This window comes from Aquarana catesbeiana, linkage group LG13, assembly GCF_042186555.1.
Source record: "Aquarana catesbeiana isolate 2022-GZ linkage group LG13, ASM4218655v1, whole genome shotgun sequence".
NCBI classification, from domain to species: Eukaryota; Metazoa; Chordata; class Amphibia; order Anura; family Ranidae; genus Aquarana; species Aquarana catesbeiana.
In genome coordinates, this window is record NC_133336.1 from 27,463,834 (window position 1) to 27,489,822 (window position 25,989).

Here is a 25,989-nt window from a genome sequence, read left to right on the forward strand (position 1 = left end):
TCTCTTAGCGCAGCGCTGTACCATACTTTTTTAATATTTTAACGCGGGGGAACGCAGTTCCGGCACCTCCAGCACTGAATGTATGTAATGGCAAGGGGTGCTGGGGTGGGCTGGAGGGTCTGTTGTTGCTGGAGCGGATCTCTTTTAGAGTGGCGGTCTATTGTTGCTGGGGGGTCAATTATTGCTGGAAGAGATCTATTATTGATGGAGGGGGTCTATTGTTGCTGGCTGCTGGATAGTCTATTGATGCTGGCTGCTGGGAGATCTGTTGTTGCTGCTGGGTGGTATTTTGTTGTGGGAGTCCATTATTGCTAGGGGGGGTCTATTGTCTCTGAGTGAATCTATTGTTGCTGGGAGTTCTATTGCTGCTGGCTGTGGGGAATCTATTTTACTACTTTTCTTGCTATCATTAACAAATTTTATACAAATTACTTAGCACCACACAATTATACTTGGCTCTGTACTCTCTAAAAGGGGCAATACTGAGAGGTGGGTAGGGGATAAAACTAAGGAACGGTGCTCAGAGGTGGGTAGGGGGTGGAGATAAGAAGTGACTCAGAAGGGGGCAGTTCCTGCACCTATTCTCTGAGAAAAAAAGCCCTGGTTCTCACTAAGGTAACTTCAGCTCTCCACCCCCTGCTTTTAGGAGCTGAGAAATCCTGTAAAAAATCTGCACTTTGTTTCATCTCTGTGTATCAACTGAGCTCAGTCACTTCACTGGCTATATGTAAGAGTTTACAACCACTTTAAAGCATATTGTCTTTGTTTTCCAGCCCTGTATGAAGAGCTTCAAGAGGCAGCAAGAAATGCTGAGACTCCTGCAAAAATGGAGCTTGGCAAAAAAGACAAAGAAGTTGGACCCAAACCAGAAGAAACAGAGCTTAGCAAGAAGCTTAAAACATTTGCACTTAAACCAGAAAAATGGGTGCCACGTTTTCAGCAACTCCTGGGAGTGGAAAACATAGAGGCCTTGCAATATCTGGATACCGAGGACTATCTTAAGCTTGAAGAGAACGCAGAACATCGTTGGGAAAAACAAGCACTACAGAAGCTTTTGAATGTAGAAAATCCGCAAACTACCCAGAACAAATTATTAGATGAGCAGGCCGCAAAGAGGAAAGAAAACCAAGAAAAAGCCAAGAGAGGACTAGAAGAAAAGCAAGACAAAGCCAAGAAAGGACTAGAGGAAATTAAAAAATTGCAGAAAGAAGCCAAAACTTGGACTGACAACATTGCTAAGTCAGCAGCTGAGAGCTTGCAGAAGCACAAAGATAAATCTGTTAAATCCCCCAAACTGCTAGGTGAAATAGTTGAAAAATTGCACAAGGAGCTGACTGTAACAGGGGAATCGCTTCCCAATGCTGCTAACCTATCAGATGCAGATGTTTTATACCAGGCATCAGGCGGCCTTGCTTTGGAAGGAATTTACATGACAAAGAGGCAGGAGGATGTTCTAATGAAACGGGAAAGACTTCTCGCTGTTCCAAGTAGCATTACTCTCGTTGGTCCTCGGCAGCAGCCTGTGCTTAAGCAGAAAGAGTTCTCATCCTCTGATGAAGAATCAATGTTTCAACAATCAATGGAGAAGTTGGGTTTCAGTATTACTACTGCAGCTAAAGGTGGCTCCTGGAAGTTGCAAGCCGAGGCTAGTGTGGGCTACAGTTCAACCAATATGTCAGAGAAAAAGAGAGAATCTCACGCAGAACATGCCTATATCTCTACAACAAAATACAACTACATTCCACTGGCCTCCTGCTATATTCCCGAAGAGAAGCTCCATCTCTCTCCAGCAGCCCTGGAAGAACTAAAATCAATTGAGGAACTTTTGGAATATTGTAATATGGTGGAAAAACCTTTTGTGAATGAACGATATAAAAAGTTCTTCAGCCGTTTCGGCTCTCATGCAAATCAAGGGCCACTTCATTTTGGAGGGATATATTGGTGGACGGCTTCATCCCAAGGGTTTAAGCAGGAGATGTTGGAAAAAGTTAAAGAGGAAACTACAAGGGCTGTAAATGCTTCAGTGCATGTAAGTTACTCTGGGCTATGGTCAGCATCAGCTGGTGTTGATTTCACAAAAACTGACACAAAACAACCCTCTTCCAATCATGAGACTAAAATGCTTGAGAAAAACATTGAACTCTCTGTAACAAAGACTGGAGGACCACCAACAGTGGACACTCTAAATGACTGGAAATCGGGTCTTCAAGCCAACAATAAGACATGGAGTGTGATTGATCGAGGTACCCATCTCATTCCAGTCTGGGATATAATACTGTCTAGCCATATAGAGGATTTTAAAAATGCTTATCAAGTAGCAAAAGATTTAAAAAACATATATGCATCTGCTACTGGTCTACACCACAATTTGCCAATTGGTGCAAAAGTTTCCACTGCCATTCATGAAGTCAATGTTTTTTTTACACAACTGCAATCTTGGAAGGTTCATCCAACACAGCATCAATTACAGAGGTTGATTGATTTCAGACAATATCTCAATGAAAAGACCGGGAACTACGATATCTGGTTAAAGGTTTGCCTCCCTCATGAAGAATTAAGAGGTTTCTTAGGAAGAGTTCAAGAATTTTACAGTCAAAGCTCCAGAGAAGATGAATCTGTTATTCGTTGCATGTTGAAATGTCTTCTTCAAAACATTGCATGTTCAAGTGACTATGAAGATTTATATGCACCCCTAATTAAATGGATTTACCAGTCTAAGAAAGAGCAAGATCTTAGTGACGTCTCTCATTTTTCATTTTTCATTGAACAGATGTCTCAGGCAAAAGAATATCTACAAGTTAATCCAACTGCTGATGGTGATGAGGACTTTCAAGGAGCAACAACTAAACTTTCTGATATTATTAATTCTTATCTTAAATCATTCTTAAACACATTGAAACACATGGAACAAAAAGAAGAGGAGCTTTTGGTTGTTTGTGCTGCAAGCTGTGTGGGATACTCATTGCAGAATCATTATTTCCAGCAGAGTCTTGGGTGGCAAGAGGTCACCTTCTTGGTTGAAAAGATCCAGTATTTATTCAAAGAATATAAAAATCTCAAATGCATCAAAGCATATAGAGGGCAAGCCTTTATACTGGCAACAGGACTAACACTGGGTGACGAGGACAGTAGGCCAAGGTCTACTGCACAAAAAAAGGAACTTCTCAATTTAATGCTGGAGAACATAGGAAGTACCCTGAAACCAGAGATTCTGACTGTTCTGCAAAAACATAGTGAACTTTTTGATTTGCAATCATTAATTGCTGACTTGAACCATTTATGTTTGAGTACTTTTGAAGACATTATCGACAATACTACAGAAAGCCTTGTAAACACATTAAAAACAATAATTGTACCAACAACTGAATCTCAAGACCAACCAACCATTACCACTGTAGAAACTACTACTGTTAATCAAAATGTTCACAGTCTCGTGGAAAGGTTGGGCCTGGGGCAATATTACCCTAAAGGTTTGAACAGAAAAAACTTTCATGTAGTTCACAGATCTGTTCAGTTTCATCCAGAGAAGGAGACTGAACTCCTTCAGCGGTTTATGCAGATGCTAATGGGTTTAGATTATCGCTTTAGGTACCTTGTATGCAAGAATATTGTTGTCAGCAATACTGAAAATGTAAAGAACCCTGAAGATGACATTAGCATGTTTGACACAGTTGATGACCTATTTGATTTCTGTTCCAAAGAAGAGACACATGTGGTTCAAATCGACACAAAAGTGATACACCCTATGGACCTGTGGTTGGCTGTCTACCACTGTGCAAATGACATGATGAGACAGTATATTTTTACCAAGTTGTCCATGTGCCAGTTTGCACTGCCACTTATAGTTCCAAGGCCTTATGATTCCATGATAGAAATACCTCTGTGGGCTTTCAGACAGGTCTATAAGTGTATTTTGGACACTGATGTATCAGATGTTGTGAAACATAAAGAAAAAATGATCTGTCAAAGTGATTTTCCAGTAGTCTGTTTCACTCGGTTTGGAACAGCTCCATTTTCAAAATCCCAGATTTTGAACAATCTGCTGAGTAAGCACAAACATGATATATTCTTTCACAGAAACTGTGAAGGCAGTGTGAAAAATCGCATTTTGGTTAATGGACTTGCTGAGATCTTCTGGTTTTGCCCAAGTGGGAAGGACACAGACCAGTTTAAAAAATTCACTGCCTTTGTTAACCTCCATGGCGATGCCTTTACATATGCCAAACAATCTTCAGTTTTACAAGAGATTTCTTCAGTAAATGTAATTCTTTTCTCAAGATCTGATAAAAAAGAACAAGGTAGTGAATTGTTAAAAAAACTAAAAGAGAAACCACTGATCATTCTCTCCCCAGACAAAGAGTCTTCTATGAATGTGTACACAGAAAGCAAACAGGTGATAATTGGCCTAAAAAACCAAAATGAAGCAAAAGTCTTGAAGGAACTAACTGATTCTCTTTGTCGTTTGTTGGCTTTGTATTCTAAGCCTTGCAGCCTTGAACGTTGTGCTGAAATAGGTCGACAGCATGGGTTTCTAGTGGATGAAGACATCAAGGAATGCACAGAGGGCAAATCCCAAGCTCAGAAAATTATGTCATTTTTAACACAAAAAGATCTTCTGGGGGCCAAGGATCATTTGTTACCCCTTTCAGGTCAGCTCTGGCATTCCTGGTGCAAAAAAGACAAAGAATTGACTCAATTACATAACAAGATGAATCAAAGCATCGAGCAACAATCCAGCAATATTGAAATGGAAAAACAGTTAATCAGGAAGAAACAGATAGAAAAAGCAAGTCACAATGAATTCATGAAAACGTTCATCTCTCAGTTAAAATCTCTTTCAAAAACAACAAAACTGTTTTTCTTACAGTGGCTAAAAATCTACATTGATGACTTGTCCTGTGACCGTGTGATGGATCTACATGATGAATACAACAAACTATGGAGTCAACTTCAATCAGAACAGATAGAGGCCAAAGATTTGATGACCACAGTACAGTCTTTCTCAGAACAGATGAATGCCTGTATGTTTGGTCTTGAGCATCTTCTTAGGGAAGTTGGGCAGACTTATGAAGCTCTCTATGACTTGCAATATAAAGATGACTGCCTCTATGAGCTGCCCAAAATTGCTGCTGACATGATGATTGCTGGATATCCCATTGAGCTAATGGATGGTGATGCTTGCTATGTGCCCTTGAAATGGATAAAAGCTGTTCTAGGAGAATTAAAAAAGATCATAGGAGATAAGAAATTATTTGTTCTGTCTGTACTTGGGATTCAAAGTTCGGGTAAATCAACTCTGCTGAACACCATGTTTGGTCTACAGTTTGCTGTCAGTGCTGGGAGATGTACCCGAGGAGCTTTCATGCAGCTTGTTGAAATTGCAGATGAGCTCAGAAAAGACTTGGACTTTGATTACATCCTGGTTATTGATACTGAAGGCCTGAGAGCCATGGAACTATCCAGCAAAGTAACCTTGAAGCATGACAATGAACTAGCAACATTTGTTATAGGCGTGGGCAACATGACATTGATCAACGTCTTTGGTGAAAATCTTTCTGAGATCAAAGACATTCCCCAAATTGCTGTCCAGGCATTTCTGAGAATGAAACGGGTTAAGCTCTCCTCCAGCTGTCTTTTTGTTCACCAAAATGTTGGAGACTTAACTGCTAGGGGTAAAAACATGGAAGGGCGTCATACCCTTCAGATGGAATTAGACAAAATGACGGCTCTCGCAGCTGAACAAGAACAGTGCAATATTCAGCGATTCAGTGAGGTCATCAGATTTGATGCAAAAACACACATATATTATTTTGCTCATTTGTGGGAAGGAAACCCTCCAATGGCTCCACCCAACCCGTGCTATAGCGAGGATGCTCAAATAGTTAAAGATATCCTACTGAGTAAGCAAAAAGATTCCCACAGCATTCTGAACATCTCAGAGCTCATTGTCCGTATAGAGGACCTTTGGTCAGCTCTGAGAAATGAGAACTTTGTGTTTAGTTTTAAAAACACCTTGGAGATTTCTGCCTACAGCAAGGTAGAACACAGATACAGAAAACTAACATGGCAGCTGAGACGGAGTTTTCTTGAACTCCAAACAAGACTGAACAACAAAATTAAGAAGGGTGAAATAAGCACTGTCAGCCAAACTGCTGTGGAGGAAGAGGTGACAAAAACATTTGACACTATTAAAGAAGAATTTGAAATATTTTTCAGTGAAGATAAGGACAAAGAGATTCTAATCCAGTGGAAAGCCAACACTGAAAACAGATTAAAGTGTCTATATACAGAGCTTGTAGAAGAAACCATAAGACAAGCAATGGAACACATGAATCTGAATAAGAGTCAGAGAAAAGTGAAGCAGAGGCAGACGGGATATGAGGAAGAATTATTTACTAAAAGTAAACAGCTGGCACTTGATATTAAAGATGAAGGTCTAGATGAATCCCAACTAAGTGACCACTTCAACATACTGTGGCAAGAATGGGTTGCTGAAATAAATGCCATTACCCCACATACAGAAAAACCTAACATTATTGCTGAAGCAGAGGATGTCCTGTTGGGGTATTTCAGGCATGAACGTAGTATGACTGATAAACTAAAAACTTTCAGTAGATGGACGTCATTCTCCACTGACTTGTCAAACCATGCTGTCGGTAAAAAACAATGGAAGATACTAAACCATAAACCAGATGACTCTGATAAGACACAGATCATGATGGTGTTCAATAACCTTGTTGTAGACATTTGTGATTACCTGGAGAAAAAAAGGAAAGAACGGGTAGATTATAATCAAGCATACTTTCATGAGATAATTAATAAAGTATCTGACTCTGTAAGCAGCATAAATTCTGATGCATCAAGGAAATTTACAGTGACCAACTTATTCAAGTTTGATGTGTCCTTGCATCTCTTTGGTTTGGCAGTGCCAGAGTTTGAATCCATGCATGAGGCATTTCAGAGAGCCAACAATCCTGTTGTAACTCTTGAGAACAACCGTGAAGAGTTTTTCAATTGTTTCAAAATTTCTTGCCAAGGTGCTGTCTCCATCAAAACTTTTTCTGACTTACTATGTACGAAGATTGTGGAAGCTATGCGTTCAGCATTGTATGATAGAACATCCCGGGCGATTGTCGATGAGATGACATGCAACTTTCCAGCATTTAGTGGTAATCGTTCCAAGCTGGAAAGTTACATTTTATTAGACTTAGCTGAGCAGGGAGACTTTGAACAATATAGAGAATATATTCACTTCCCAAAGAGGTTTTTCGAACACTTTATTAAGAAACACGTTAATGATTACTGTCTAGGGAAAGATTCATCAAGAATGAAAACATTTTTGCAGATCAGTCTTGATTATTTCCAAAAAAAAGTTCTTGGAAACATCATAGAATCCACTAAATTTAAGAATGAAAGCAGCAATGTGTCTAACTGGCTGGATGTCTTCTACGAAAGAATTGAGAATGTTGTGGCTTTTTCAAGAGCAGATCTGAAGTACATTGAGCACCTAGCAATCCAAGACATCCAGTTCTTTCAGGAAGTCATGTGTACTGCTTGGGATACTGCCATTGAGAGTTTTCAAAAAGAATTAGCAATAATTAATTTTGACTCTTTTGAGAAGAAGCCTCATGAAATACTTATTGATCAGCTCTGTGGCTGCTGGAAACAGTGCCCATTCTGTAAAGCAATATGCACCAACACAATCCCTAACCATGATGGAGATCATTCTGTGGCTTTCCACCGTTCCCAGGCAGTTAATGGCATGTCATGGAATGGTTCAAAAGAATTTATCACTGAAATATGTTCATCCCTTGTTAGCTCAAATGTCTGCTCACAAGTAGACAAAACAATCCCCTATAAACATTATAGAAAAATTGGCCCTAATTATGCCAACTGGAGCATCACCCCAGACACGTCTTCTCAGCTATACTGGAAGTGGTTTGTGTGCAAATTCCGTGCAAACCTGGAAAAGAACTATGACTTGAAGTTTGAACTCAGAGGAGAAATTCCATCCCAGTGGGAAAATATCACAAAGGAAGATGTGATTGCTAGCTTGAAGGAACTCTAAAATGTATCTATTAGCAAAATCATTTTGGATTGAGCACGTGATGACTGGAAATTGGAACGCCCAATCATTTTTTTTTTTTTTTTTTTATGGTGTGCATGTGTCCTGTTTGAGGTTTTCAGTTGTCCAGAGGACACAACAGGAGGCAATAGAAAAGTTTGGGGAGTCCCCCTGTAGACAGTTGTCATCAGAACAGGTTTCCCCATTGGAAGATTCCTACCCTATCCCTGTTCTGGTTATCCCTGTTCTGGTGAGATATGTAACATTGCATTGTAGTAAACTGTTCACCAGGACAAATAGGGTGTATCTCTCCTCTGATGCAAGAACAGGATTAGAAACCTGACAGAGGTTCTAACTGTTCCCCCCTAAAACTAGTAAAAAAGATTATAGATAGACATTAAGGCCTCATGCACAGAGGATGTTTTGCAAACTCTTCTAGAAGCCTCTCCTGCTGGCAGCAACGCTTTGGCAGAAAAAAACACTTGTAAAAGTGTGTAGCGTTTTTAGGCGTGTCAAGGGGTTGGGCGTGAATTCTTTTAATTGGCCAGAATAAAAATGTATTCTGGCCATTAAAGGAATTAAAACACTCAAGCGCTAAACACATCACATCTAATGTTAACACGCGTTTAGACACGTTTACAGGCGTCAAGTGTTTTTTTCAGCCAAAACGCTGCTGCTCCTGGACGCACTGGCAGTGGGTTTATTTTTCTGCCTCTAAACTCTCTGCCTCTAAAAGCCTATGTTTGCATAGACACATAGGCTAACATGCAGGAGCATCTGGAGGCAGGAAAAAAAATGCCAGACGCCCCTGCACTCCGATCTGGTGCAGTGCTGCACAGCTTTTCCTCAGAAAACGTCCCCATCAGGTCATCTTCTTAGTGTGCATGTAAACTGTGGCCTCATTCATTCCTATGTGAGAGCTATACTCATGGCGGCTTCCAGCAATCCAACAGAGTAAGATTGTCGCAAAGGGATTGTGTGGGGGTTACTGCACACTAACAAGAGCACCCAATGGGTGGGATTTCTGAGGGAAGTCTAAGCAGGGCCACATAGCGAAGAATGCTATGTCTTTTAAGTTGAACAACAGAAGATCTACCAAAAGCCAAACTAAAACTGACTGGATATATTCATTCTCAAGATGATGCAACTAACTAAATCCTTCCAGGCATACACTGGTATCTTGGAAGCTCCTTATTTGGGATGAGCTGAGAGTTTAGTTCGAAGCTAAGTGGGGTGAGAAAATTTAGCTCTTCAGACATTCAGATTAAATCTGAACTTTAGGGACATTCAATGGAAAGTACTCTGCCAAATGTCCCATAATGCACTGGAAATTATCATTGGCCACAGTCTTGCACCAGACCTCTGGACCGGTGAAAGACTTTTGCCAATGGTGGTTTTAACAAATCTGCAGCCTCCATGCTACCCATAAAGCTACTGACCCAGCAACCCTTTGTCAGTGTATGGGAGTTTAGTGTTAGTGACAGCTTACAGTGTTGCAAGAAGAGAGTTGGCAAAGTATCGTGCTACTACATCTATACAGCGCTATATGCAGCTCTATATTCAGTACTGTGTTTTTATTGCTAGGGAGAATGGAATGTAAACCCACTTTTTTTGGGGTGGGGGATTTTCTCCCTTTATTTGTATTCAGCATTTACTATTTAGCAATTAAAAATGGGACAGCACACTAGAAAATAATTTTGCTTGTAGTGTGTCAGGGTTGCAAAGAACCCACAGGGAGTCTAAAGGTAAATATGATTCCCAAAAAAGTGAATCCCATACTTCGCTTTTAACCTCTTCATGACCTCGCTATAGCCAAATGACGACTACAGCGTGGTTGCACATTGCCCCGCAGCGCGCATCTGCAGGCATCTGTGATCGCTGGGCTCTTGAGACACAGCTGATCACATATCGTGGTAAAGAGCCAATCATAGCAGCTTTTTACCATGTTATCAGCATTGTCCAATCACAGTGTAAACAGGATTTGCCAGTTATCGGCATTCCTCTTCTCTTGCTGACAGCGTGTGAGGAGAGGAGAGCCAATGACCGGCAAATCCACACAGGGGACATCTACACTGATTATCGGTACCCTGGTTATCAGTGCAGCCCCAACAGTCCCCATCAGTGCTGCCAGCCAGTACCCACCAGTGCTGCCAACTAGTGCCAATCAATGCTGCCAATCAGCGCCCATTATTGCTGCCTGTCAGTGCCTATCAGTAATACCTATCATTGCCGCCTATCAGTGCCCATCAGTGCCGTCTAGCAGTGCCCATCAGTGCCACCTTTCAGTGCCTATCAGTGCCACCTATCAGTGCCTCTTCATCAGTGCTGCCTAATCAGTGCCGCCTCATCAGTGCCGATCAGTGCAGCCTCATCAGCGCACATCAGTGAATGAAAAAATTACTTATTTACAAAATTTACAACAGAAACTAAGAAAAACTTTTTTTTCAGTCTTTTTTTGTTTGCTTAGCAAAAAATAAAAAACCCATTGGTGATTAAATACCACCAAAGTAAAGAAATTTTCCTCAAATTGGGATTTTAAATGGACCACAGGCAGTAATTTAAAACAAATAGTACAAATGTTTTAATGAATATACAACAATTTAGACAAATAATCAAACACAAAAGAAAATACTGAATTGGACAATGATAAAAACAAACACATAAAATTGGGGACAAATATGAAACCAGCTGAGAAAGAGGCACAGGAACTGTTAACCAACAGGGCGTCCAACAAAAAACACTTAGTGTGGATCTTCTTCATGGACTGAAAGGGCTTGAAATTTCAAAAGCTGTGACTTAAATCTATGATGATAGAATATATATCATCAGAAAAATATACAGAACACCAATGTACATATTAGTATTGTGTAAAAAAAACCCCGAAGGTTAACGTTGCGCTAGAAATAAATAAATAGTAAGTGAAAAAACTATATATGAATAATAGTGTGCAATATACAGCCGCCAGCACCAAAAGTATTAAATACAAAAAACTCAATAGAATAAATATAAAAAGTGGATGCAGCGCTAATAATCTAAACGCATTATACATTTTCAAATTTTTAAGATGAAAACGGAAAACAAAAGCAAAGTCCCAATTTTCAAATATTAAAGTGAAAAAAAGATGAAAACTTAAGCAAAGTCCCAAAGTGATTCAAATCCATGGGATGAAGGGTTAACAACAACCATTCGTGCAGAGTGCAGGTAATAAAATTACAAAGGAAAATTAGTGAAAAGGAAACCTTCATCCAATATGCTTCACACCCGAGTGAGTAAGTAGTCTCCTTACCAGCTTTCCATGAGCACTATTAAAAGTAGTCTCACCGAGCATAAGGAATTCGGTCTCCCCAAAAACCTTTACTGATGTCTGGAACTGTTGCTAGACCCGTGACACTCAAAAGATATAAACAAGAAAAGCTCCCATGGTGTAGTACTCAATAAAACTGAATTTAATAAAACAAATTAATTGCACTTACAAGATGTAGAATATTCATGAGCGGTACAGCAATATGACTCAAGATGGAGATTGCGGCGTCTCCACAGGCTTTTTTATAAACAGGAAGCAGAAAGAAGCCTGTGGAGACACCACAAACTACACCATGGCAGCTTTTCTTGTTTATATCTTTTGATATATTGTTTATATCTTTTGTAGGTCGGCTGGCACCTGTTGTTCCACTAGCTTGTGTTCAGCTCTGGCTGCACTCTGCAGCTATGGGTGTTGCTGGTTTCACCTGTTGCTTAATACATCATTCCTTCCTGATACTTCCTGTCCTGCCCCCCATCAGGGTTGCCAACCTCCCGCAGCATTTTTTACTGACAAAACGTGGGAAATTTACTGGCAGAGCACATTTTTTTGCTGGCAAACTGAGAGATTACAGAACTCCTATTGAAAACTAACACAGTGAATATTTGAACAGTATAAATATGATATGGAAACACTGACAATACCTATAACAAAGTAATTTGCTTGATTTACACTTAAAAAGTCAACACAACATGAAATTATCAGCCCCTGATATTTACTGGCAGTTGTAAATAAATCATTGATTTTTACAAGCTGTCAGTAAATTTACTGGCGGTTTGCAACCCTGCCCCCATGTGCTTCTCTATTTAAATTACTCTCAGACCAGTTTCTGGTTGCTTGAACAACATTTGTTTCTGAGCTCCCTTTGTATAACCTGCTTTAACCTGACCTCTCGTGAACCGATCTCCTGTGTACCGACTCGGCTATTTTCTAGCTCATTGTCTGCTGCCCTCCCTGACCTTGGCTCGCTATCCAGATTTCCTTTGCTTTATCCATCCATCCTTGTCTGACAGTGCCTTCTGGTACTCCCCTAGCGAGCAGGGTGAACCCGAGGGTCGTGACCTGGGGTGAGCACGCAGCTAAGCCCAAACCCTCGTAAGGGGGTCTCTGGCAGAATACCGGCTGTCCTTTAGACTCCACGCCCTGGGGGATTCCATGTCACCTGCTCACCTGTGGGCTCACTGTAGTAGTACCGTGACAGAATGAGATGGCTCGGCAGCTCGGCCGTTCCGCCGCTCCTCTTCAGTGATTGGCTGCCTGTGTACATGTTGCGTAGATCCGGCCGGCGCTGGCACCGCCTACTCAGTGCAGTGAGTGGCCAAGCTGCTGAATGATACACTGCTAGTGCCTACTCATCAGCACATCACAGGAAATCCTGACCTGAAGTGAGTGGCATATACAGTTGCAAGCAACAGAAGAAGAACCACAGGTAACAGCAGTTAGGAGGAGCATTTTGATTTATAGATTGCTGAATCAAAAATCATGCCTTAAATACAGTATATGACATATAAAGTCCATATAACATGTAAAAGAATACCTCTTAGTGCTTGCAAAAAAAAAAATTTAAATAATACAAATGTAACAAATTAATCCTTGACGAATAAAGAACCAAAACAAAAGTCCATATATTGTGAGTAGTGAATCAGTATATTCATCCACGGTGACACACGGACAAAACACCACCAAGGAAGTGAAAAGGTAAGATAGAATATTGCCTCCACCTCTGTACACACTGCCGCTTACCAGCTGTAATTGATCCCCTATTACGGGAGATCAAATGGGCTTGTCTCAGAGTCTTCGCCAATGGATGTCCTCATACACATATATAATCAACAGGTCCCCATGTTGAAATAAAGACTTGCATAGTGTAAATACTTTTATTCGAATTAAAAAATGAAGTTGCACTTACAAGTAAGATGAAATAAAATCGGCATTTGGAAAAAATCGAGCCGGCCGGCTCTCGATAGCAGCCCGTTGCTTCCGGGACCTGCGTACACGGGGTGACGTCAGCCATACGCGTTTCATCAGACCTGACGTCGTCCTGGGGCACGGGCGGTGTGCTGACTCACCGCCATTATATAATCTGCATAACACAGTACCGCCCTATTCTGAGCTCTGTGTGTCGTGTGTTTTGGATCCGCCATATTGGAACAGGGAAATTGCCCACATCCCACGGCTTATGTTCTCGATGTTAATGTTTTTAGATCCACCATGTCAGAACAGGGGAAATGCCCATATCCCCCGGCTTTGGTTCTCCATATTACTTATTCTAAAAGGAAAAATTTGCGCTAGGTGTAAATATTGTGAATAAAATATAGACCTATGAAAAGGTATATATTATACTGGGTGTGCAAATATTTGTGAAAAATATACAATATAAACCTGTGAAGAGGTATCCTGCAGCTATACGCTATAACCCTGATAGGGGGCACCACTAAATATATAAACAAGAAGCGCAGCGCTGGATATAAATAAACAATGAAAATATTGTGCTATGTGCAAATGGACATTGAATATACAAATGATGACTGTGCACATTAATTCACTAAATAATGTCCGTGAATAATCCTAATCAAGCAAAACCAAAATATAAGTATAAATAAAAACGTCCATGAAAAACATGTGAAGAAATCGCTATGGATATCTGACTTCCACCGCTGTAAACCCGTCACCACAGAAGGATTAAAGGCTTACCAGACAGCCCTTAAATAAAGGCATGAATCGATCTCCACTTTGGATGCTGTCCCTTCTATGGATGGATCCTGCTGTGAAGTGCTAGATGGTTAATTTCCGATTTATCAGCCATGGAGGAAAGCCATTCCCAGCGATAATGGATATCCAGGAAGAAAAAGAAAGGGATGCTCCGATAGTGTAGTAAAATTATGGTTCCTTTATTAAAATGCCATACAGGCGTTCACCACAAAAAAATCCTTGCAAGGAAAGTTTAAAACAACTCCGATAGAAAACGAAAGTTCGCGCATGAGCAGTCCGTGTGTGCGTGTCTACCCTACGGCCGTTTCATCAGAAATGACATCATCAGGGGCACGCCTACACGTCCGCGCATGCGCTTTAAGTACCTGAGCGGCAAAGCGAAGAGACTCAGCCATTGGTCACATAATTACCGGAGTTTTAAAACAGCTGAAGCGTCAACACAAGTGTTGTTACTTATATACATGCATGAACCTTATCCAGTGCCATCTTGTGGACAACTAGGTTATTGCTTCAAGCTTAAATTAAATTTGGTATTTTAATTATTATTATTATTTCAGGTACTTATATAGCGCCGTCAATTTACGCAACGCTTTACATATATATATTATACATTCACATCAGTCCCTATACCCTCAAGGAGCTTACAATCTAAGGTCCCTAACTCACATTCATACCTATACTAGGGCCAATTTAGACAGGATCCAATTAACCTACCAGCATGTCTTTGGAGTGTGGGAGGAAACCGGAGTACCCGGAGGAAACCCACGCAGACACAGGGAGAACATGCAAACTCCAGGCAGGTAGTGTCGTGGTCGGGATTCGAACCAGCGACCCTTCTTACTGCTAGGCGAGAGTGCTACCCACTGCGCCACTGTGCCGCCCATTTTAAACCTGATAAGATAAAAGAAAAATAGCTGAAGGACAATTCGCATCCCCCTTCAAGTTAAAAACATTTCTCATTAAACAAATTTCAGAAAAGAGAAGGAATATTTCCTCTCTGAAAATTAAATTAAAAATAAAATTAGACTGACTGCACCCCAGGCTCGGTATGGGAGGCCCATAAGGCGGTTATCAGGGGGATATTTATAAAACACGGCGCACGGATAAAAAGAGAGAATGGGAAACAGCTAGAGCTACTTCTTAACAAACTCCACATCACTGCGACGCAACACAAAAATTCTCCAGACCCTCTAGTCGAAGCCGAACTAAACTCCATCCGCAGTCAAATAAATGACCTTCTCGGGTATAGGGCAAAAGCAGCATTACAAAGATGTCGCCTCACTACTTATGAGTCAGGAGATAAATGTGGACGGATACTAGCCAGAGCAGTCAAAGATCTCAAAATAAAAACATACATCCCCCATATTAAAACAATAACAGATACGAAAGTCAGCTTACCACGTCAGATAGCTAACTCCTTTAAGGAGTATTACGAAACTCTTTACAACCTACCTTCTGTGCCAAGAGCACAGTCGAAGATGGAGGCATATTTATCCTCCAGCCAGATTCCCACACTGACACCAGAAAATACAGCGGATTTAGATTCACCAATCACGCAAGAAGAATTGACATTAGCACTTAAGTCCGCCAAACCTGACAAAGCCCCTGGACCAGATGGCCTTACCCTCCCATATTATAAAACGCTATTCTCATCTCTCAACACCCACATGATATCCTTTTTTAATGCAATAGGACCTCAAACAGCCTTCTCAAACGATACCACAAGAGCGCACATTACAGTCATCCCAAAAGAGGGCAAAGACCCTCTAAAGTGTGGTAGCTACAGACCCATCTCCCTGCTAAACACAGACCTCAAACTATTTACTAAGATCCTCGCGTCCCGTCTAACCCATCATATGCAATCCTTAATTCACTTAGACCAGGTGGGCTTTATCCCCACCAGGGAAGCTAGAGACAGTACAATTAAAGTAATAAACTTGATACATATAGCTAACCAGACCCATAAACCCTCAGTCTTTCTAAACACGGACGCTGAAAAAGCATTCGATAGGGTTAATTGGGAATATATGTTTACAGTACTCAGACACATAGGACTGGGAGAAAAGATATTGGGATGGATTACCCAGATATACAATACCCCCACAGCTCAAGTCAAAGTGAACGGAATTTTATCGGACCCTTTCCAAATTAGGAACGGGACGAGACAAGGTTGCCCACTGTCCCCCCTATTGTTTGCCCTCACGTTAGAACCGTTCTTAAGCAAAATTAGAAACAACCCAGACATCCAAGGTCTAAAGGTCGGAGGGGCCCAATATAAGGTCTCTGCATACGCGGATGACCTGATGTTTTCCTTATCAAACCCAGTAATCTCCCTCCCAAATCTTCTTAAAGAATTTGAAGAATTTGGAAATATCTCCAATCTTAAAATTAACTACAATAAGTCAGAGGCCATGGGTATAGAGTTATCACGACCCACAATGCAAACACTGCGCTCCAGTTTCAACTTTAAGTGGACATCCACAGCTCTGACATATTTGGGAACTCTTATCCCAGCAAATCTTAACCATACCTTTAGGTTGAACTTCCCACCCTTACTAGAGAAAACAAGGATTATACTGACGTCTTGGGGTAAAGGCCTACACTCCTGGTTCAGTAGATGCAACCTTATCAAGATGTGCATCTTGCCCAAATACCTTTACATGTTACAAGCACTCCCAATTGCAATCCCCACATCCTACTTCAGAAAGGTGCACAGTCAATTTCATAAATTCATATGGGCAAACAAAAAATCGAGATTACCACGTACACTCCTATCTATGCCCAAAGATTCCGGAGGCCTTGCTGTCCCGGATGTGAGAAAATACTACCAAGCTATACACCTGGGCAGAGTTATAGACTGGTGTCGACATCAAGACCTCAAACTGTGGACACACCTGGAACAGGCCCAGGTGCAAATACCCTTGCAGGGAGCTCTGTGGTGTTATGAACACCTTTGAGTACAAGACAAAAGACACCCGCTGATTGGGACGACGCTCAGGGTGAGCTCACAAACATGCCAACAGCAATCACTGTCGTCGGCTAACTCCCCACTCTACCCAATTATAGGAAACCCACAATTCCCCCCGGGCCTAGACCCTCAGGTTAAAAATGTACTCTTGAACTTAAAACGCACACAAGCTAGACACTTTCTGACAGGAGATTCATGGCCATCCGTGGAGACATTAAGTGACCAAACAGGCCCTTTTAAGTTATCTTTTTGGACGGCTATCCAGTTGAGACACTACCTCACGTCTATACCTAACCCACAGGGGTTTGCACAACCTCTAACGACATTTGAAGATTACTGCTCAGAGGAAGGTGCACTCACAAAGACACTATCGATTATGTATAACCTACTCATTACCCCGACGGACGACACACATCTAACCTTTATACGTAAATGGGAGAGAGATCTGAACCATACATTTACATCGGACCAGATTCAACGCGTAGTAACTTTTTCGCTAAAATCCTCTATTTGCACAAAAATACAGGAAACTAACTATAAACTTTTGACGAGGTGGTACCTAACCCCCCAAGCCCTACATACCTTCTACCCGAACACCTCGACACTTTGTTGGAGATGTCGGGCGGAGAGGGGCACGTTGCTGCACATATTCTGGACCTGCTCGAAACTTTCACATTTCTGGTCCACTATTAGAGCAACCATCCAAAAATTCACGGAATACAATATCCCCAATGACCCGGCCTTTTTTCTGTTACACGTAAATACTATACCAACTAAAAGATATAAAAAGTCCATCGTGCGACACCTAGTTAACGCAGCTAAATCCTGTATCCCACGCCATTGGAAAAGACAAACCCCACCAACTGTGGCGGAGTGGGTTCGGAGGGTGGAGGAGATAAGTAGAATGGAAGATCTGGTACTAACGGCGAGACACCAACAGGAAAAATATAGAAAGACGTGGGCAATATGGCAACAATTTATTCTGTCCTCAGAGGGCACCACCCTTAGAACCACCTGATAAGTACACTTCTCCAGGTAATACACAATCTGAGGCTGTCCTGAATCAACCAGAGCCTATACCCCCCCCCCTATACCCTCCCCCCCCCTTCCCTCTGCAAATCCCCCCCCCCTCCCTACCTTTCCTTATTTTTCTCCTTTCCTATCCCCCCTTTTCCCGAGGTACACCTATGATTATTTCCGCTGCTCCTTCCCTCTCGGGTACTGAGGTTCTGCCTGACTGGGAGAGGAGGCGAGTGGAGATTAATGGAGAGAAATGTTAAATGTGAATTTTTACTGCTGACCTTCGAATGTACGAAATCTATCAATATAAAGGATTATCTAGGAAGGTAAATGAATATACCTCTCCTCATTTCCAATATATGTATGTACTGTACTGTATTGTATGTTTTAAGCCCAGATTGGGCCTGTAAAAAATAAATAAAACTTAATATTTGAAAAAAAAAAAAAATAATAAAATTAGAGATTCCAGTAATATAGAAACGTAACATAAGTAAAGATCTAGATATATTATGCAAAAATATCTTACTGGGAACTGAAACATCATAAAAAAAGGAGGGTTATCTAAATGTAAAATGATAGCCCCTAGGTAGGGGAAACTTGTTTTTAATTAGAGGGTTATTAAAAACCTAATGGCCCAAGCGGCGAAAACCGAGATCCTTCACTATATAGAAAAAATAAAAACAGAGGATATTGACCAAAGAATGTGGAGGGGACATCAAAAAGGGGGCGGAGTCAAAAAAATGTAACTATTATTAATAAAACAATTGATGTCCCACTCCACATTCAGACCTGTAGGGACATGACAGCCCAATTTGTATATCCAGTTAGTCTCACTTCTAGAAATACTACGTTTGCCGTTACTGCCTCGCCAATGTGGTGTATATTTTTCGAGGGCTAAAAACGTAGTCCCTGTGGGGTCCCTTCTATGTTTAAGGTCATAATGTTTTGAGACATTATGCTTATCTTGATAAGCATAATGTCTCAAAACATTATGACCTTAAACATAAGCATAATGTCTCAAAACATTATGACCTTAAACATAGAAGGGACCCCACAGGGACTACGTTTTTAGCCCTCGAAAAATATACACCACATTGGCGAGGCAGTAACAGCAAACGTAGTATATCTAGAAGTGAGACTAACTGGATATACAAATTGGGCTGTCATGTCCCTACAGGTCTGAATGTGGAGTGGGACATCAATTGTTTTATTAATAATAGTTACATTTTTTTGACTCCGCCCCCTTTTTGATGTCCCCTCCACATTCTTTGGTCAATATCCTCTGTTTTTATTTTTTCTATATAGTGAAGGATCTCGGTTTTCGCCGCTTGGGCCATTAGGTTTTTAATAACCCTCTAATTAAAAACAAGTTTCCCCTACCTAGGGGCTATCATCTTACATTTAGATAACCCTCCTTTTTTTATGATGTTTCAGTTCCCAGTAAGATATTTTTGCATAATATATCTAGATCTTTACTTATGTTACGTTTCTATATTACTGGAATCTCTAATTTTATTTTTAATTTAATTTTCAGAGAGGAAATATTCCTTCTCTTTTCTGAAATTTGTTTAATGAGAAATGTTTTTAACTTGAAGGGGGATGCGAATTGTCCTTCAGCTATTTTTCTTTTATCTTATCAGGTTTAAAATACCAAATTTAATTTAAACTTGAAGCAATAACCTAGTTGTCCACAAGATGGCACTGGATAAGGTTCATGCATGTATATAAGTAACAACACTTGTGTTGACGCTTCAGCTGTTTTAAAACTCCGGTAATTATGTGACCAATGGCTGAGTCTCTTCGCTTCGCCGCTCAGGTACTTAAAGCGCATGCGCGGACGTGTAGGCGTGCCCCTGATGATGTCATCGGCCGTAGGGTAGACACGCACGCACGGACTGCGCATGCGCGAACTTTCGTTTTCTATCGGAGTTGTTTTAAACTTTCCTTGCAAGGATTTTTTTGTGGTGAACGCCTGTATGGCATTTTAATAAAGGAACCATAATTTTACTACACTATCGGAGCATCCCTTTCTTTTTCTTCCTGGATATCCATTATCGCTGGGAATGGCTTTCCTCCATGGCTGATAAATCGGAGATTAACCATCTAGCACTTCACAGCAGGATCCATCCATAGAAGGGACAGCATCCAAAGTGGAGATCGATTCATGCCTTTATTTAAGGGCTGTCTGGTAAGCCTTTAATCCTTCTGTGGTGACGGGTTTACAGCGGTGGAAGTCAGATATCCATAGCGATTTCTTCACATGTTTTTCATGGACGTTTTTATTTATACCTATATTTTGGTTTTGCTTGATTAGGATTATTCACGGACATTATTTAGTGAATTAATGTGCACAGTCATCATTTGTATTTTCAATGTCCATTTGCACATAGCACAATTTTTTCATTGTTTATTTATATCCAGCGCTGCGCTTCTTGTTTATATATTCTCCATATTACTGGAGTAACCCAAAAAACTAAACTGGCTTTAAAGCGGAGCTCCACCTTAAATAAAAAATATTAAAAGCCAGCAGCTACAAATACTGCAGCTGCTGACTTAATAAATGGACACTTACCTGTCCCAGGGTCCAGCGATGTCGGCAGCCGAAGCCGATCGATCGCTCGTCTCTCGGCTGCCCCCACCGCCATCCTTGGTCAAGGAATCAGGAAGTGAAGCGTTGCGGCTTCACTGCCCGGTTTCCTACTGCGCATGCGCGAGTCGCACTGCGCGTCTACACTGGTCCCCGTTGTGTTGTGGGAACTGTGTGTTTCCCATAACACAATGGGGGGGGGCATTTGCGGCTAGCTGCGGCTAGCTATTCCCGGAAGTGGGTGCAGATACCTGTATTATACAGGTATCTGCTCCCCCCTCCCCCCTGAAAGGTGCCAATTGAGGCACCGGAGGGAGGGAGGAATCCGATGAGCGGAAGTTCCACTTTAGGGTGGAACTCCGCTTTAAATTGGACACTGAAAATTGCCGTGTTAGATGTAAATATAGAATTAATAATGAAATAAAAAAATACTAATATTACTGTTGGTTAACAATATGAATGGCATCCTTAGGATACCCTGCAACCGGAGCACTTACACAGGTTGCGGCTATGTGCAGTAAAAAAAAAAATCACTACTATTAAAAGCATCCTAACCTGCACAGTTATTGGCAAGAAGGGGTTCTAAATATTGTAACCTAAAAGACTTAAAATATGTAACTTGCCGAACGGGCATTAATATAAAAGTAATATTGTGCCATGAACACAAGTACTCTAATATGTGCTGGGACTAGTCCAAATGCACATAACTTAATAATGCCAGACTACCACTCTGGGGGTTGCATCACAACATGAATGCAAGACCCTCAGAGTCCTTCGGGAGAGGGCCTAATGATTAGATCCCCTCCCCCATATGAGAGAAGAATATGTAAAAAAAAGAAAAAAATACATCAAAAAGAGAAAAAAATAAATGTCTATACTAATTACGCTCGATCGCCGTATGGCAACCTTGAAGTGAGACTCTAAAGGAGGAATGTCAGATCATGGTACACCAAATCCTTCTCTCTCCCACCTCATAGTACGAAACCACACGGTGGATTGAGAACCCCTAAATCAGACTCAGATAACAAGCTCCAAACTTTGATTGACCAGTGGTGACCCCTAGTGGCACTTAATGAAAATGCCACCACAGACCTGTTGGCTTGATATGGCTCTACACAAAGCTAAGTGTCATGGTTAAATAAGGTTGGAGATAGCCTCGTCACCAGATCCTCATAACCTTTGATTGAAAGAGGGAATGATGAATTATGGATAAATGAATCCTAAATTGACTATATGCACAGCATAATGGCCAACATATTGAAATGTAGTATCAACAATCTGTATAACAGAATGTAAACGAGCAATGTGGCCATACCCCTTAAATAACGAAATGTAATAATAGAAGAGCATTCTGACCCCAGATGTAAATGATCTGATAGGTCCAAATGGGATCAGCTGGGAACTCAGAACAGGTTCACAAGTACAAAAAATATGACTTCAAGCATTATCAATAAACGCATTGACGTCTAAGTCTATATTGAGACCATACGGAGTGTAACATTGTACCCTATGTATCCAAGACATTTCTAATCTGGACAGTTTTTGAACTAGAGAGCTACCCCTCCAGTGGGCACTAAATTTATTGATCCCTATAAACAAAGTGTTAGCCAGGTTCCTATTATGATGGATAGCGAAGTGTCTTGAGATTGAATGGAACCTGAAACCATTTTTAATATTGGTGATACGTTCCCCAAGGCGGATCTGCATGGTGCGTTTAGTCCTGCCCACACATTGCAACCCGCACGGGCACTGTAACAAATATACGCCTGTCGTGGAGCAAGTGATGAAGGGTTCGATCCGATGTTACATTGAGGTACTAGTTGAAACAAAAGTTTCCGTTTTCCTAGTTTTACTTTTATTTAAAGAACAGATTTGACATCTTCGACACTGATGATATCCCGTAAGATTTTGGAAGAAAGCTAACTTTTTGGTAGGAGGATCCACAACATTTGGGGAAACCCTGTCTCTAAGAGAGGGAACCCCTCTGAATATCAACTGTGGGTTTGTTGATAAAAAAGGTTTTGATGATCCTATCATTCCCCAACAGGTGCCAATGCTTACGAATTAAATTCTTAATTTGATAGTGCTGGGTAGAAAAAGTGGTGTGGTGACAAAGGGTACTGAAGGTGTACCCTTCCCTTCCTGCTTCCTAGATCCTCCATCTAGTAGAGTGAATCTATCTTACCAACCTGTTCTATAGTATCCTGTAAAGAGTCGGAATCGTAGCCCCTTTTTTCCAATCTCTTTATTAAGATGTTTGCTTGGAGTCTATAGTCCTCCACCTCTGTGCAGTTGCTTCTCATTCTAACAAACTGGCTTTTGGGAACTGATTTAAGCCAGGACTCAAGATGACAACTGCCAAGATGTATGAAGGCATTTCGATCCATCTTTTTAAAGTAGGTCACAGTATTGAAACTGTCCCTCCCCTTAGATATTGTTAAGTCCAAAAAGTTGATTTTTTTCTTGATTCGCCTCATGGACAAATCTGATCCCCCTATCATTGTCATTGATGGAGGAAAATAATTCATCCAGCTGGGGGCCCGTTCCATCCCATAGGAGGAGGACGTCATCAATGTACCTAGCCCAAAACATCAAATGTGGACTTTGGTTCATATAGATGATGTCCGTTGTCCTCCTCCCACTTAGTCATGAACAAGTTAGCCAAACTGGGGACATACTTAGCCCCCATAGCTACACCACATTGCTGACGGTAATACTGGTTATCAAACCAGAAATAGTTGTGGTTCACTGCAAATTCCAGCAAATCCATAATGAAGGTCTGCTGCTGTCTCGGTACCTTTGATAGAATATCCAAATAATGCTTAACTGCTGCTATACCCAAACTGTTTGGTATAATGGTGTACATAGATGTAACATCTGCTGTCACCAAGTGTGTTCCCTCGGTTTAAGTTGGGAAAGTAAATTAATTACATGTCTTGTATCCTTCAAATATGATGGAACCTGTTGCACCAGGGGCAAAGATATATGTGTTATACAAGAGATAATTCAGCGTCACTTTGTATTGGAAATTACTCAAGCCAGGCGTACCATGCCCATATGAATATAGCCTATATAGAGAATATACATCTGTTTAAAATTATGCCCCCCCCCCTAAAAAAAGTTCTGCGGACGCCCATGAGGAAGGGGGCAATAGAAAGGGTAGTAGCAATAGATACAATATGCAAAAACAAACAAGGGAGGGCCCATTGATACTTCTGCATTGTGACAATATGTGCTGAACCATGTGTTACCACGATGCACGACAATGACCTGCTCTCTGTGTGGTGTATAGTCGGGCTATTCAATGTGAATGGCATCCCAACACACTGTGTAGCGCAAGATGCGTCATGATGGGTCATGTGCGTTTTTCATATGTTGTGGTGTGTTGACAGCCCATTCATAATAAAGGTGCAGCCGTAACACATAGCTCAGTAACATATGTCATAATGTAATGGAATGTGATTATGAGTGTTATGGTGAAATGCTCATTCCCTGATATAACCATATAGATGTAAGTGCTTATTTTCCAAAAACCAGCTGTTAGCCTTAACCATGCTCAAATTAGATGTCTGCCAGCTTCTCCCTTCATGTGGAACAGAACTGCAAGAGTTAAAGAACAAAGTTAAGAAGAAGAAGATTGCACCTATTTTCAGGCCTATGAGACTACACTCAAGAGAAATAGGAACTGAAAACAAGACACCATATTTAGCTATGATAGTGTGCTATTTCCTTATACAGATATAACCCAAAGCTTATATTTCGTCACAATAATAAATATGTATAATTTGTGGTTTGTACACGCTTGTCTTATTTGATATTTGATTTTATAACAAAATATCTGGCTCTCGGTATATTATCCTGATCCCAGAAAGTAAATGACAGAAGTACCAAACTTACTGAACGTGTCCGTGTCAGTGATTTGTGTCGAGTGTGCACACTTTTACATTGAAGGTTAATTTGGCCAGGGGGACAGAAACAAGAGTACCGAGCGGTTCTGTTCGGTCCAAAACATTTTGGTGCCCAACGTGGGGCTCGAGATTGGCCCAAAAGGAAGCCGAACTTAGAGGACACTGAAAGAGGACCAAATACGAGCGGAGCAGAGCCTGATCAACTCTGGAGAAAACGGTAAGACATTTTCCTTAATAGTTTGTCTGCTGTTTGATCCGCATCCGTATTTGGTTAATTTCTGTCTCCGCATCGGCTTCCCGCGGTCCACAAAGACAGGTATATATCTTGTCTCGAGCCTATTTATATAGTACGAACCTGCAATTGTTTCTGACCCGCCTGTATTTGGAGTATATTGTGTTTTGTTTTGTCGATCGATCTTGTGTTTTGTGACGGCTGTTGTGAATGAGGGATTGATTATATAGTCACGGATGGAATAATTGACGTGGTTAAACTTCTCTTGAGAATTGATATCAAGAGAGGGCGTCGGGACGCGGTAAACTCTTCCTGGGGGAAATAATTGTGTGGTAAAGCACGGGTGCGGTAAAGCACGGGTTACCAGGAAAGGAGGCGTCAGGAATACGCCCAGCGGTGGCGTGGGGATCCCGTGAGGATCTGATTAAGTCCAGAATTCACTCCAGTCGTCACATCAATTGTTGTTGGTAATGTCATGTCCTAGATGTGTCTGTGGACTGTTGTTCGGCATTAATGAGGAGGCCTGGGGCTTGGTCACAAAGGTAGAGCCAGGTTATAAGAGATCTATTCTCGGTTACAAACCTCTAATGCCAGGGGTATTCAGATTGAATGTACATTATCCAGTGAAGTTTTCAGTTGGTAAGAAGTTGGAAGTTATTGAGGCTGAGGCCAGGATAACAGGACAGGGAAGTGAAAGGTGTCCCCTGCAACCTAAGCAGCCAGAAGATTACGAGGAGGCAGACAAAGCCAGAGTGAGGAGTTTGGGTTTTGAGTTGGGACGTGTAGAAGATGTGTGAAGTGGTTCACTGAGTACCAGCTGTTGACTTACATTCTGTGTTTTGTCTGTTTTGTCTCATGTCTCCCCTTTTGCAGATTTAACAGAGATCTCTTCACTTCCTCATCTTCCACATCACCCTGTCACTGCATATCTTCACTTTTTTTCTGTTTTGCCTCAACCTTTTTTGCTTTCCTCTCCTCCTATTAAATCCAAGAGTTGTGTGAAATGGGAAATAAGTTGACTAGGCCCACAGAGGGCAGTCTAGCTTGTGATTTGGTACTAGAACGGGAGGGAGAGGATGTTGTGAAAAAGGGAAAGAAATTAGCAAAAGTGTGTGGAATTGATATGCTTTTGGGTGGGAGATTACAAGTAGATGAATGGCATACTGTTTTTTGAAACGTAAATAAGGTCTGTTGTC

General features: G+C 41.2%; 1 protein-coding gene across 4 annotated transcripts in view; it reads left to right on the plus strand.

Annotated features, from left to right (window-relative positions):
- LOC141116361 (interferon-induced very large GTPase 1-like) overlaps positions 1-25,022 on the plus strand; it is an 86,831-nt gene extending 61,809 nt beyond the window's left edge. For 3 of the 4 annotated variants that reach the window (XM_073608593.1, XM_073608596.1, XM_073608595.1), the window contains exon 3: positions 774-12,789. In XM_073608593.1, coding sequence (XP_073464694.1) covers positions 774-8,068 — 7,295 coding nt within the window. In that variant the 3' untranslated portion in view covers positions 8,069-12,789. Of the gene's footprint in view, positions 1-773; positions 12,790-24,218 lie in introns of those variants that run through there. The other variant, XM_073608594.1, reaches the window with a different exon arrangement.
- Positions 25,023-25,989: the final 967 nt, after the last annotated feature.